This window comes from Podarcis vaucheri (assembly GCF_965113315.1).
Source record: "Podarcis vaucheri genome assembly, chromosome: 9".
Lineage (NCBI taxonomy): Eukaryota > Metazoa > Chordata > Lepidosauria > Squamata > Lacertidae > Podarcis > Podarcis vaucheri.
In genome coordinates this window covers 1,294,518-1,309,113 of record NC_138767.1, presented here as the reverse complement: position 1 = coordinate 1,309,113, position 14,596 = coordinate 1,294,518, and the positions used below count along the sequence as shown (strand labels likewise).

Here is a 14,596-nt window from a genome sequence, read left to right as displayed (position 1 = left end):
CCCTCCCCCCAGCTCAGACAAGGCTCTTTAGGAAAACCTGCAGGCACTCGGAGGGGCAATTAAGAAAGAGCCAATTTGGTTGTCTCAGGATTTGAGGGTTTGTGACTGCTGCAAAACATGCCCTGTTATTTTTTCTTGGGCTGGGGGGGGGGGGAGATAAAAATGCTCCAGCGCCTGACATTAGAGGAGGCTGCAGGTATTTCTGAGGAGGAGCAATTCAGCAAAAGAAAACCAGAACCTCTTTTTCTTGTCCTGCCTTCCCCTCCCTGACCCACCCCCCACGGGTGCTGGGGATTTTACACTAAAGAAGGGGGATTCGCATCAGCTGTAGGGCTCCCTCTTACCTCTGGAGCCATCGCTGCTACTTTTGATCATCTTCCCATTTTTTTTTGAAACCAACTTGCTTCCATTCCAAGGCCTCTCCCCACTCCTGCCAGGCTTCTAACAAATACAGTGGAACCTTGGTTCCCAAACTTAATCTGTTCCGGGAGTCTGTTCGATTCCCGAAACAGTTCAGGAACCAAGGCACGGTTTTTGATTGGCTGCAGCAGCTTCCTGCAGCCAATCAGAAGCCACGGAAGCCAAAGAACATTCGAAAACCGGAACAATTACTTCCGGTTTTCATTCATTCAGGAGCTGGAACGTTCGGCTCCCAAGGCGTTCGGGAGCCGAGGTTCCACTGAATCTAACTACCCCTTTTGCCACCACCTTATTAAGCCATGAAGGTTGGCTGTTTGTGGGTTAGTGAGATTAGGTGAGGCTGGGTGGAGGGTGCAGCGCATGGGTACAAGATCCCTTGAGGGTGAAGTGCAATCACAGATCTACTCACGCTGGGGGTAGCTAACCCCACCACCACATTCAACTTTTAGTCACACATGTTGCATGCAGGCTCTCCCAGACCCCACATCCCCATTGATCAGTGGGGCCCCACCTTATTTGGCAGGTGCATCACAGAAATCTCCTTCAAGGAACTGCTAAGAGGACACTTGGACTTTCGGTTTTAGCAGGCGTGAGAAGCTACCACCACCACTCCAAAAAACATCTGTTTTGTGGAACAGCACAAAAAATGGCCTTAATGGGGAGGGTGGAAATGATGGGGTGTTTGAGATTTGGACATGAGAGATCCTGTGTCCAAGGCAAGGAAGTAGGTGGGAGGCAGGAGAAGAGATAAATCAAGCGTGTAGAGAGGGGGCTTTCTACAGGACTTGGACTGCTGAAAACTGCTTTTCCTTTCAGATGAGGCCCACGAAGTTGGGGAGGAGGCACACAGAATTCATGCTCCCATATCCAAAATAACTATGAAGGCAGGGGCAAACACACACACACACGTCCGAAAGCAGAGCACTCACCTCCGTCAGGCCGACGTTCCTCCTCTTGATGACGTTCTGCAAGCAGTTGCTCAGCGTTCGAGTCAGCAGCAAGTTGGTCGATTTCCGAATCATGTCATCCACTTCGGTGGAGCTGAAAGGCAGAGAGAGAAGTGAAGAAGAGAAATTGCTTAAAGGGGCAGTGAACCAAGCATTGCTTTGGAACCAGATAATCCTGGAGGCTCAGGTGGCCCTTTCAAAAACCCAGCATCAAAGACAAGGTGGTTGCCATCCAGGCAGACTGAGGACCTGAGGGAATTGTGATTTCAGCAAACGGCAATTCTGAATTTTCATGATGGCGGAACAGAATGAGCCAGACGAGTCCTGATGGCGAGCAATGTTTTGCACCCTGAGCGTGCACGTGTTATGTAGTTGAGGATGGAGTCTATCATCACAAAGGAAGAGACATCCAGGCAGAAGCTGAACTGAGCCCACAAGGATGAAGTCCCAAATTGGGGGGGGGGGGAGAGAGAGAAGGTGAGGAGGAACAGGCACCTGTGATTCACTCTCTTTTTGTTTTGTGTTACACTACTATAAATGTAACCATGTTGAATTTTTGAAAACTGTCATTGATTGATTCATATAAACCGCCATGAAAGCTCTTGGTCAAATTTCAGAACAGGTTACATGTATTTCATACATCCAGGAACAGTTCCAAGTCTGAAAGCATGAGGAAATAAAGGAAGTCTAGCAAGTGGAGACCCTCAACATGTGTTAGATGTATAGCAGCTGCAATCCAGTGGAACAGTCCACAGGGACGTGACTGCAGCATCCCAAATGGGGCCCAGCGTGAGGCCCCAGTCATGTTCCCAAAAACAGGGATCAACCTGGCATGTTTCCTGGCATGAGCCTATCTGAGTCTGGGTGAGAGCAGCACCCAAAGGGACCAAAAGGGGCACTAACCCAATTCTCAAGACTCGGAAGGGTGCCCTGTGCCAAGACAAGCCAGACCCGTGGCCAAGGGTTTTTTTGTGAGAGCAGAGTGACAAGGAGTCCGTCAATATAAGGAAAGAGCGTAGGAAGGAAAGGATGTAAACGCAGTGTAAAGTAGTCTTTATGTGAGTATATTGTATGCAATTATGGGGTATCAGAGTTTTTCAGGGCTAACCAGTGGAATCTCCAAACTACAAGAAAGAAGATTCCACCTAAACATTAGGAAGAACTTCCTGACAGTAAGAGCTGTTTGACAGTGGAATTTGCTGCCAAGGAGTGTGGTGGAGTCTCCTACTTTGGAGGTCTTTAAGCAGAGGCTTGACAACCATATGTCAGGAGTGCTCTGATGGTGTTTCCTGCTTGGCAGGGGGTTGGACTCGATGGCCCTTGTGGTCTCTTCCAACTCTAGGATTCTATGATTCTAGGCTGGGATAGCAGGATTGTGGGTTTTTGAATGTCTGGTGTAGATTTTTTTCAATTTCGTTGTTCTGTATGGGACGACGACAATAAAGATTATCGTATTATTGTATCTATGAGCCTCCGATGAAGCTGAAGGCTGGGAGATTCAGGACAGATCCAAGCCCGGTCAACCTATGGGACTCCCTGGCAGGGATGGCCCCCAACCTGGATGGTCTTAAATGGGGATTAGACACAATCATGGAGGAGGAGAGGGTGATCTGTGGCTACTACCTCTGCGATGCTTCTGACCTGCAGTTGCTGGAAAGGCAGGAGGGAAGAGGGCTCTGGTGCCCACATCCTGCTTGTGGGTTTCTCACTGGGGCATCTGTTTGACCCCTGTGAGAACAGGGCGCTGGGCTAGGTGGAGTAAGGGCCTGACCCAGCAGGACCCTTACAGATTCTTATCTCAAGGGCATCACGACAGACAAACCAGGGAGCAACTCTAAACCCTCCTAGTTTGAGGCAAGGAGTGCCGCCCCCTCCTCCTCTGCTACCCCCCCCCCAACTCCTTGTACACATTCCTTGTCCTCCTCCCCCCCCCCCCACTACTCCCCAAGGGGAGGCATTTGTTGCTTGGAATCCTAATTAACAAAAATCACACTCCGCGTTCTTTGCTGCAGGGTCTGCTCTTTGCGGGGCAGGGAGGTGGGGGGCTATTGAGTGTGCCGAAAGAAAGACATCTGTGACAGTGACGGCTGGCGGCCCCCGAGTTCCTGCCGCGGCAGCCGTGACCTTCGTGGTGGCTGTGATGGACAGCCTGACCCCAATCACTCCGGGGCGCACCATAAATGACAGGGGAGAGGAGAAAGGCAGAAAGAAAAAAACGCGGCCGCCTTTGCAGGCAAACGTCCTAATAAAAACTAATACAAGCTGTCAAGCTGAAGGGAAGAGTCAACAGTAGCAGCAGCCGCAGCAGCAGCAGCAGCCTTTTTTTCTCAGCTCCCTTGTTGCTCCTGCTGGAAAAAAGTGCCCTGCTAAGCCAAGGCTGGACATAATAACAACAAAGGCACTTATTTCTAATGAAGGCCCAAGGTGGCCTCCAGGCAAGAGGAGCGGCCTCTGCTGGTCCTGCTCAAGGGAATCGCAGAAGGGAAAGCCCTGGACTCCCAGGAATGTCCCTGGGGAGAGAGCTCCACCCTCTAGCCAAACCAAGGTGGACCTTTTCTGCAAGCATTTGCCCTCAATGCATGGGCACACGTGGTGCAACACACACTGTTTTTCAAAAGATGGGACTCCAGGGGCGACAGGAGTAGAAGAACCACACTCAGCCAGAAGGAATCAGAGAAGCAATCCTGAAGATACCTCGAGGCATCCGTCTGCGATAAACACCACTGCAATCTTGGCTCTTTGTACCCTGTCCCAAAGGTCAAACCCCCCCCCCCCCTCAAATTCTAGATTTGGTGGCCAGAGGAAGCAATGCATTCTACAAGTGTTCATTTTTAATAAAAATAAAAAGTTGTCTTATGTTTGCAGAAGCTGCTCTTCTTCTGATATGGACAGGGAAGGGCCACCGAGTTTTGTTCAGGGTTGAAGCTTCTCCCTTGAAAGCTGATGCAACAAACCACTGGCTAAGACAGCCTTCCACAACCTGCTGCCCTCCAGATGATTTGGCCTACAACTCCCACCTGTTTCACCATCATACACCTTTCTGGATGGGGCTGATGGGAACCATACAGTCCAACCCACCTGAAGGATGCCTGGGTGGGGAAGGGTACTTTTGCGGGTACCTGTCTTCTTCATCTAAATTACACATACGTTGGTGTTAATTAATACTATTGGCAGATCCTATTATATGGCAGCGTTTTTTATGTGGCTCAACAGACAACGCCCACTGTCACCACCTGGTGAGAGGAAGGGGGGGTGCCCAAGGAGAATTGCTTTAATGCCCCAAAATGCCCTGGGGAAAGGCACTGGTTTTTATCAAGTCAAGAGGAGTCAGTAGCATCTGGTTGTCATACCTTAGATGAAGGTCTTCAGAGAACTTCAGACAAGCATAGATAAATTCCTTGATCTGGCTGTAAACTCTAGGCACAAACTCGGAAAAGGGGAATTTCTTGGGGAACGGTTGCTGAAAAAAGGGAGAGGAGAGTGAGAGAACCCCCAAGGCGTGCCATTATTATTATTATTATTATTATTATTATTATTATTATTATTTCCACAGATAAGACCTTAGCCCCTTTGCTCCCCCGTCTCCCCTTTCAGGACAAAGTCTTTCCCCACGCAGAGTAGCCTGGCTTCTCTTTCACTGGGCCTTCTAGTCCTAGAATCAATCCCACACAACATTGCTTTGGGGGCAGCTGGCAAGCAGGCCAAACATGTTTTGTTCAGCAGCACAGGCCTCCCGTAGGAACAAGGGAGGCTGAAGGAGGCATGCCGGCAAGCTCCCCACTGGCACCGGGCACAGAATTCCTTTGAAGTCAGTTTGATTCTAGCCTTAAAGCTGTGGCCATCAGGAACCAATGCCCAGGTCCTCAGCAACGTTCCTCTGCCTATCTCTACACCACCAGCCTTGGACAACCTGGTGCTATCCAGCTGTTTTGCAATGGCCACCAACTTGGCTGGCTTTAAAAGAGGATTGGACAAATTCATGGACGATAAGGCAGGATGGCTCTGCTCTCAACTCCACAGCAGGAGGCAGGGAATGCTTCCAAAAACCAGCTGTTGGAAACCACAGAAGGGAAGAGTTGTTCCTGCATGGGCCTTTGGCCTGATCAAGCAGGCCATTCTTATGTCCTTATGCCCTACCAGGACAGCTCAAGCTTATGGAAGTCGCAGTTGAAAGCATCTGGTTGGTGAAGACTCCTCTGCACAAACCTGCTCATGTTTGCCAGGAAAAAAGTTTATTTCTCTAAAGTCTGACCAAGTTGGAGAGTTTTCTAGTCTTCACCCAAGGCCCCTTCCCTCTTGTCTCTGTATGGAGAGGTTCTTCTGAGCTAAGGAGCTTGCCCTCTTTCCTGAGGCAGAACATTCTCAGTTTAATGGATAGATGCCTGCCCAGCTTTTTCTTGAAAAGTCTTTAAGGGGGAGCAAAGGGAAGTTGTGACACACCACCTCAATCAATAAATCTTTCCGACATCAAAACCATGTTCAAGGCAGATCAAAAGCTACAAAAATTATGTAACTACACGCATAACTAAAGTAAAGGTAAAGGGACCCCTGACCATTAGGTCCACTTGCGGCCGACTCTGGGGTTGCGGCGCTCATCTCGCTTTACTGGCCGAGGGAGCCAGCGTACAGCTTCCAGGTCATGTGGCCAGCATGACTAAGCTGCTTCTGGTGAACCAGAGCAGCGCACGGAAACACCTTTCACCTTCCCGCCGGAGCGGTACCTATTTATCTACTTGCATTTTGACGTGCTTTTGAACGGCTAGGTTGGCAGGAGCAGGGACCGAGCAATGGGAGCTCACCCTGTCGCGGGGATTTGAACCGCTGACCTTCTGATCGGCAAGTCCTAGGCTCTGTCGTTTAACCCACAGTGCCACCCGCGTCCCATAACTAAAGCAGTCATAAACAATAAGCCAAACATCAGAAGTACACAACCAAAGTGGACAATTTCCACATAAATCATTAGCTCTAAAATAAAAATACAAGAAATCAACAACAACATAAAAACCCCACCAGACCCCAGACCCCACCTGCCTGCCCCCCACTTACCTTTTCCAGCTCCGGATCATGGAAGGGAAACTGCCCGACCATTTTCTGATACTGCTCTTCGTTGGCCACCGGGATGGGACTGTAGTTATCCGAATCCAAAATGTTTCTGTGAAATGCGACAATAAAGGAAGACCGTGAGAAAGATGGACCTCTCTCTGCTTCAGGTAGGAGGAGGAAGGCCTTGGCCTCCCAGGAAGCCACCACAGGAGCATTTGCAAGAAATGAAATGAAATGAAGCAGTAGCGTGACTCTGACGCTGGAGACAGAACATCGCCAGGCTCCACTGAGGACCCAGGAATGCTACTGGGGGCAGGTGGGCACCGTCCTGCTTCTCCTGCAGAACATACAGTCAAGCGTGTGGAAGGCAGAGAGGGAGCAGGTGCCACCATCGGGCTAAATCACAGCAGCCCCTTGAGCAGGCAGCCTCCCCCAGCCCACAAAAACCTCCCTGGAGTGTTTTCTGGAGTCAAGTGAGACCCAACCCTGCAGAAGGTGTAACCCAGGCGCCCACCCCAAGGTACAGAAGCATCCAGCCAGGGGAAGAGAAAAGGAGGCAACCGGCATCTCTGAGGTCTCTGCCCCCGAACGCTTGAGACCAGCCCCCCAGGGCTTCTGAAATTAGCCTCACCTGAAGGCTCCTGCCCACTTTTTCAGCAGAGTCTCACTGTACTGATCCCGGATTTCCAGAAGCAAGTCAAAGAGGTGGTTGACGGGAAAGCCGTATCCCTGGGCAGAGACACACAAACATTCGAGCACATGGAAGGCACAAAGGGCCACTTCACACATTACACAGAGTGGAAAGTCCAGGGAGAGAGAAGGGCAACGCTGCACGTTCACATTTCGCATCCTGGAGGGTCACGTGGAAAGCAGCTTTGGTGCTCTGCCCCTTGGCTTCTGGGGGGCTCTTTGGGCTTTGAGCAGGGCCCCGGGGAAGCTGCACTTCTAGGGTGGAGCACAAGAAATTGCAGCAGAGAACGTTTTGGGCAGCCCCTCCCCACAGAATCCTTGAATTGTAAAGGTGGAAGAGACCCCAAAGGTCATTGAGTCCAATCCCCTGCAATGCAGGGATCACAGCTAAGAAACCCATTCCTATACGAAGCCCAGAAAACTGTGGATGGAATTTCAGAACACGAAGGGAAGAGGCAAGTCACACAGGAGCAGGAAAACCTCTCAAGGGAGCCTTGGCAACAAGCTACAGCCACTCAAGCAATGGGGAGAGTAAGGTAAGGCCCAGTGCTGTACAGATTCAGGGGGTCAAGCAGCAAATTGTAGGGCAGCCCCCTTTGAGCAAGGCAAGGGTTGGGGGCAGAGAGAAGGGGCCCAGGCTCAGAAGGCTGGCTGAGGAGGTCCTGGGCACATGACAGAAAGCTGGCAGACCTATGGGGCAGCAGGAGCAACAAAGAGGAGCTACACACCTGGAGCGTATCAGCGAAAAGCACAATGAGATTCTTCAAGTCCAAAATCAGGTTGGGGTCAGAGCAGTAGGACTGTAAGAGAGGGGAAAGGGTTATTTATTGACATGCTACTGTTCCACCCCACCTTTCTTCCAAAAGGGTCAGAACAGGGAGCACACCGGGAGGGTGTGTGAAAAAGAAACAAGAAACGTTCTCTTTTAACTTCGCCTCCCCCCCATAGACTTCAGATGCTAGGAAAAACAATAGTAACCAAGGCCCTGCCTTAAAAAATGAGGAATACAGTGAAGGGCTTTCATTGCAGAGAGGGTACCACTGGAAGTGAATCCAGAGACCCCCACCCACCCAACTTCTGCAACAGCGTTTTCCAAGGACCAAGGCCGCCTGCCCACCTACAACCACTTCAGACCAAAGGACTGATACTCACGGAATGCGTCCGGAGAGCGGCGATCGTCTTTGACAGCGCCATCTCCCAGAGCTCATCGATGTAGACTCTGTCCACCAAGCCCTGGCTTGTGTGCAGGACGTGGTCCTCAATGACAAAGAAGCTGCCAGAAGGGAAAAGAAGGGGAGGCTGTCAGGAGCCGAGCTCAGGTGTCCTTGAGTCCGCATGGAATTCGACAGAATCCGCAAGCTGGGTGGGCTCCTGCAAATCCATCTAGCAAGCCTGCAAGTCGTGGGGAAGCCCCATCAGCAGCCTTGGTCCAGAGCTCTGGGTCAGGTGCACCGTTGGGAGTTCATGGGTCTCCTCCACTCGCACCAAGGCAGGGAAAAGCCTCAACCATGGGAAGCCACAGACAGAGCTGGAAAGCTTAAAGGGGGTTCAAAATAATTCGCAGAGAATAAGGCTACCATTGGCTGCAAGCCGTGATGCTGTCTTGGAGGCGGGATTTCTTTGGAAGCCAGTCAATGGGAATCACCAGGGGGAGAGTGCTTCTGCACCCAGGTCCCATTAGGGAATCTGCCTGAAGCAAAGATCCCCAGTGTTGAAGCAAGGATTCTTCAACATCAGCTTCTTTGACTGGTCATGTTGTGCGGATGCCTGATTATCGTCTTCCAAAGCACCTACTCTATTCTGAACTTAAAAATGTAAAGTGTAATGTTGGTGGACAACAAAAGAGGTTTAAAGACTCTCTCAAGGCAAATCTTTAAAAATGTAGTATAAACACTAACAATTGAGAAACACTTGCTTGCAAGCGCTCCAACTGGAGAACAGCCTTTACCAAAGGTATCCTGGGCTTTGAAGACACTCGAACTCATGACGCAACGGAGAAACGTGCTAAGAGGAAGGCATGCTTGGCAAATCCACTCCATGATCAACTCCCACCCGGAAACCAATGTCCCTACTGTGGAAGGACGTGTGGATCCAGAATTGGCCTCCACAGTCACTTACGGACTCATTGTTAAAACCGTGTTTATGGAAGACAATATTACAGTGGTGCCTCGCAAGACAAAAAGAATCCGTTCTGTGATTCTCTTCGTCTAGCAGTTTTTTCGTCTTGCGAAGCAAGCCCATTGACAGATTAGCGGATTAGCGCTATTAGCGCTATTAGTGGCTTTTAGCGGCTTTTAACGGCTTATCTGCTGATTGGATCAGCTGATAAGCAGCTTAGCGGCTTAGAAAAGGGGGGAAAAGGAAAAAAAAACCCGCAGGAACTCGCAAGACATTGTCGTCTTGCGAAGCAAGCCCATAGGAAATTCGTTTTGCGAAGCACCTCCAAAACGGAAAACTCTTTCGTCTAGCGAGTTTTCCGTCTTGTGAGGCATTCGTCTTGCGGGGCACCACTGTACTCGGCTATGAGGGATCGCCAAAGAAGAAGAAAAAGAAGAGGAAGGAGAGGAAGGAGAAGGAGAAGGAGAAGAAAGATCTGCTTGACCACAGTGAAAACAGGATGCTGGGCTAGATGGCATGATCCAGCTGCAGGGCTCGCCTTATGTTCTTAGGACCAGGCAATCTCCTCTAAATATGTACCTTTACTTAGCATTGCACTTGCAACTGGGCTTCAGACTCAAGTGTGTGTGTGCGCGCGCGTCCCTCGAGTCACACACTTGGCTCCTTTGCTCACATCTCCCATAATTATTTGCTCTGCAGGCCCATTTCCACTGATGACCTGGGAAAGTCTGGTGAATGCACACTTCTCTGGCGTTTGAGAACTATGCCTCTCCTGATGCTGCGGCTTCTGTTAAACCTCAGCTCCATTCTGCTCCACAGCCAGGCTGAGAAATCCTTTGCGTCTGCTCCTGCGGGAGCACAGGCTCAGGACGGCAGCAGAAAGATCCCAAGAACCGGGAAAACCTCTGTGCCCTCATCATTCAGGATGTGGGAAGTCATGCAGGAGGCATCTTGAACCCCAGGACTCCCTGACAGGCTTCTTCTTGAAAACCTCCCCCCCCCAAAAAAAAGAGGTTCCCCAGCCCCGCTTCCCATGGCAGCTGAAGACCCAATTCACTGTGCACAAAATCCTTTTATTCTCCAGCCTTCAAAATGTGCAAGATCTCTCTGTCCTCACATGCACCATGCAAGATTTGGGGCATTCAGACTCATTTAGGAAGCACGTGGTTCTCTTGCTCCAACCCCCTCCATGTAGGACTTTTTAAAAGGAGGGGTATTTGCAGCATCTAAGCAGATGAAGAGAAAGAACAATACCTACCCTACAATCTGGTTGAAGTATTTCCGGTAGCCGCCCAATGTCTCGTGCTGGAGGGGGAGAGAAATGGATCAAGATTAAAACGTGCTGAAAGGAGATGGGAGCAACCTCAGATATCCAGAGGTTTGGTGGAGAATCCCTCATCCCCAGCCCAGCTCTGAACCTGAAACCTACCATGTTGGAGGGGGGCTGTAGCACCAGCCGGGCCTGCTTTCTCCTCTGCTTCCGGTAGTAGCTCTCAAAGGAATCTCGGGCGCCCTGAGAAGAAGAGACCTGGTCAAGCTCCAGTCCTGAACGCCACCACCTCCTGCCCAGAGAAAGCAGCTGCTCCCCAAAGGTGAAGAACTGAGACAAATCTGTTTTGAACATGGCCAAGTAGAGATCTGAGCTCCTGAGTCTCTTGAATCCTGGAGATTGAAGGGACTCTGAGGACCATCTAGTCCAACCCTCTGCAATGCAAGAATCTCATCAAACGCTTAATAGAAGCATAGAGCATATCCAAGGCTGACCATCCGCAAGCCTGGTTGCAGCAGGCGGTCCAGGGAAATGGACTTCCAGGATCTCATTCCTGGTCAGTTACCACCAAGTCTGCCCCCCGAGTGTATATGTGAAATTCATATTTATTTGCCCTGACATACATCACTTTACACTTGATTATATTGAGCTGTATTTGCCATTTTACCACTTTGCCACCTCACTGCTCATCCCTAACTCTAGATCGTTTATGAACAAGTTAAAAAAACCACAAGTCCCAATACTCCTCTTTGGTGGACTCTGCTTTCTACAGCTCTCCATTCGGAGAATTGTCCCTTTCAATTTATTCCAACTCTCTGTTTCCTGCAACTTTTGTTGTTGTTGAGTCGTTTAGTTGTGTCCACCTCTTCGTGACCCCCTGGACCAGAGCACACCAGGCCTTCCACTGCCTCCCGCAGTTTGGTCAAACTCATGCTGGTAGCTTTGAGAACACTGTCCCACCATCTCGTCCTCTGTCGTCCCCTTCTCCTTGTGCCCTCCATCTTTCCCAACATCAGGGTCTTTTCCAGGGAGTCTTCTCTTCTCATGAGGTGGCCAAAGTCTTGGAGCCTCAGCTTCAGGATCTGTCCTTCCAGGGAGCACTCAGGACTGATTTCCTTCAGAATGGAGAGGTTGGATCTTCTTGCAGTCCATGGGACTCTCAAGAGTCTCCTCCAGCACCAGAATTCAAAAGCATTGATTCTTCGGCGATCAGCCTTCTTGATGGTCCAGCTCTCACTTCCATACATCACTACTGGGAAAACCAGAGCTTGAACTATACAGACCTTTGTTGGGAAGGTGATGTCTCCTGCAATTCAACAAATTCCTAATCCACAAAAGGACCTCTCCTCTTATCCCTTGACTATCAAACTTTGGATTCTTTGAAGAGGTACTTTGTCAAAAGCTTTTTGAAAGTCCAAGTGGCTTGCCTCTATCCGTATGCATGCTGACACTCTTGAAGAACTCAAAAGATTCATGAGACAGGACTTGCCTTTGCAGAAGCCATGCTGGCTCTGCTTCAGCAAGGCTCCTTCTTCTATATGCTTGCTTATTTTATCTTCAGCAATACTTTCCACCAGTTTTCCCAGACGGATGTTAAGTTAAGTGGCCTTCAATTTCCAAGATCCCCCCCGGATCCCTTTTTTAAACTGTCATTACGTTGGCTACATTCCAGTCCTCAGACATGAAGGCTGATTTGAGGGACAAGTTACATATTTTTGTAAGAAGATCTGCAATTTCGCTTTTTTCCTTGGGAACTGCTGGATGGATGCCATACAGACATGGCGATTTGGACGTTGTCGTTTTGTTTGTTAGGCCTAGAAGTTCATCTCTCTCCATCCCCACTAGCTGCCTCAGTCCCTCGGACTCCCTTGCTGCAAAAGGAAGTTCAGGCACTGGGATGTGCTCTGTATCTTCCGCCATGAAGGCAGCCCCCAAACTTGGAAGCCCTTCCCTGCAGACCCCGCTCTGCCCAGCCCTGCAGCCACCAGAAAGGCAGTCTGGGGTGGGGTGGGAGATGGGGGGATTTTCCTGCCTCATCCACTGGGAACAGCAGCTCCATGTTTTCCTAATCAACCCGACTCCAAGGAACTAAAGGCCTATTTTCCATTTAAACCTCCCTCTCCCTCCCTCTCTGTGGGTAAGAGAGCAGCGAGAAAGTTCCTTAAAGCCTTTCATTTCCCCTGTCTGGCTGCAGCTGGAGTTCCCCTTTTAACTGCCTGGCCAGGGGAAGTGAAGACAGTTTTATATAGGGGGAAACTCTAAGGGCTGCTTTAATATGCTTGCATGTGAAGAGGGGAGCCCTTTTCATACGGCTCACTAATGAGGGTCAGCGGGATATCACACTTCGCCATCTGGCTCATTTGCACAGCGGGGCAGAGGCTGGCCCTACCCTTGGCAAGGGCCAGAGCTGGAAGGCTAAAAGGGTGGTCAAGAGATGCCCCCTACTGGCCACATCCTGGAACGGCCACCATCCCGGCATCAGTACCGGGCAGAAGGGTCCCCTGAACCGCCTGATGCCATGGCTGGAAGGGAAAGGGATACGGAGGGGAGACTGTGGTGAACATCAGTGCCATGGGAAGAAAGGAAGTCACTGAATCATAGAATTGTAGAGTTGGAAGGGACCCCAGGGGTCATCTATTCTAACCCACAGTAACGAAGGAATCTCAACTGAAGCATCCTGGCCAGGTGGCCATGCAACCTCTGCTTAAAAACCTCCAGGGCCACCTCCTGAGGGAGTCTGTCAAGCAGCTCTTACCATCAGAAAGTTCTTTCTGATGTCCTTCTTTGCATAGCACATGGATAAGCTGTGGAACCCCCTGCCACAGGAGCAGTCATGGTCACCAACAAGGGTGGCTTTGAAGAGGACTGGACTAATTCGTGGAGGAGAGGGCTAGCGATGAGTTTACCGGCCCCAGTGGTTCTGTTCTGCCCTCCTGAGTTGGAGACACCGATGCTTCTGAATTCCAGTTCCTGGAAACCCCAGGAGGGGAGAGGGCTCTTCTGCTTGGATCCTGCTTGCAGATTTCCTATTGGGGCATCCTGTGAGGACAGGATGGTGGGCTGTGAGGGTCAATGGCCTGATCCAGCAGCCTCTTCTTATATTCTTACGCAAGAAAGCAAAGCAGTCACACTCAAGTGCCCTTCTGCACTCCCCTTTGGACTGCTGCTGTTCCTCTCCCACTTTGCCTGCTCCCTGGACTCCTCCCCACACATTTCCCACCAGGACAGCCCCTCCCTCCAGAGTCCTCAACCCACTTGGCCCTCCAAGCTCCCCACTTTTCAAGGCCCCACTTTTGAGCAGATGACCCAGCCCCACAGGCCTTGGGTGAGTTCATGGGACTGCTACACATTGTTGGCCTGGACAGAGGGAGTAAGGAGCTCAAGATGGCTGCTCTGGCCAGCATCTCTGGGTCTCCACTGTGCAGTTGTGCCCTTGGGCTTCCTTAAACACCTCCCTTGGCCTCCAAAAAACCAAGCTGAGACTCCTGCATTGGCCGGGGATTAGACTAGATGGCCCCTGGTAGTCTCTCCCAACTCTACAATTCTATGATTCTAAGTCCTGGTATAGCGGCCCTTCCCTGCTTGAGGCCAGCGGTCTGGGCCTCTCTGCCCCTCTGTGACAAAGAGCCCTCTCCACTGCTCATTCTGCTAGCAGAGAAGCCCCTTGGAGCAGCCTGGGTTTCTCTTGGCAAGCCCCAGGACTGACCCAGGGGAGCTTCTCCTCCGAGGGCTTGACAGCAGCCAGCAAAGAGGAGGCTGAAGGGACCTGGCTTACAAAGCAGCCAAACACCATTCGCAAGGGGTCTAGCCCCTGTTCACAGATGCCCGCCCTCCTCCCTCATGTATAAAATGAATTTAAAGCCCTCCTTGATGGTCAGCCCTTGTGTGGCTGACTCCTTCCAAAGCACTGCTAGTTCTGCTAGTGTGGCTTGAACTGATCACCACTTTCCACAAACTTTGAGGCAGGATTTTAAACAGGCAGGCCACATAAGACCATGGAGGAGCCATGGGGAAAGGTACATGCCCACACACAGAAACAGTGCATTCTACAACCCAATACGATAAAATTTTCTAACGTATATGAGGATTATTTGCACATTTTAAAAAG

General features: G+C 50.6%; 1 protein-coding gene across 1 annotated transcript in view; it reads right to left on the bottom strand.

The window, feature by feature from the left end:
* Positions 1 to 14,596, bottom strand: part of EXOC6B (exocyst complex component 6B) — a 223,283-nt gene that overhangs the window by 86,541 nt on the left and 122,146 nt on the right. The window contains exons 9-16 of the mRNA XM_082236406.1: positions 10,648 to 10,731; positions 10,477 to 10,523; positions 8,253 to 8,373; positions 7,829 to 7,900; positions 7,042 to 7,139; positions 6,414 to 6,519; positions 4,718 to 4,827; positions 1,350 to 1,461 (exon numbers count right to left, since the gene is read on the bottom strand). Coding sequence (XP_082092532.1) covers positions 1,350 to 1,461; positions 4,718 to 4,827; positions 6,414 to 6,519; positions 7,042 to 7,139; positions 7,829 to 7,900; positions 8,253 to 8,373; positions 10,477 to 10,523; positions 10,648 to 10,731 — 750 coding nt within the window. The remainder of the gene's footprint in view (positions 1 to 1,349; positions 1,462 to 4,717; positions 4,828 to 6,413; positions 6,520 to 7,041; positions 7,140 to 7,828; positions 7,901 to 8,252; positions 8,374 to 10,476; positions 10,524 to 10,647; positions 10,732 to 14,596) is intronic.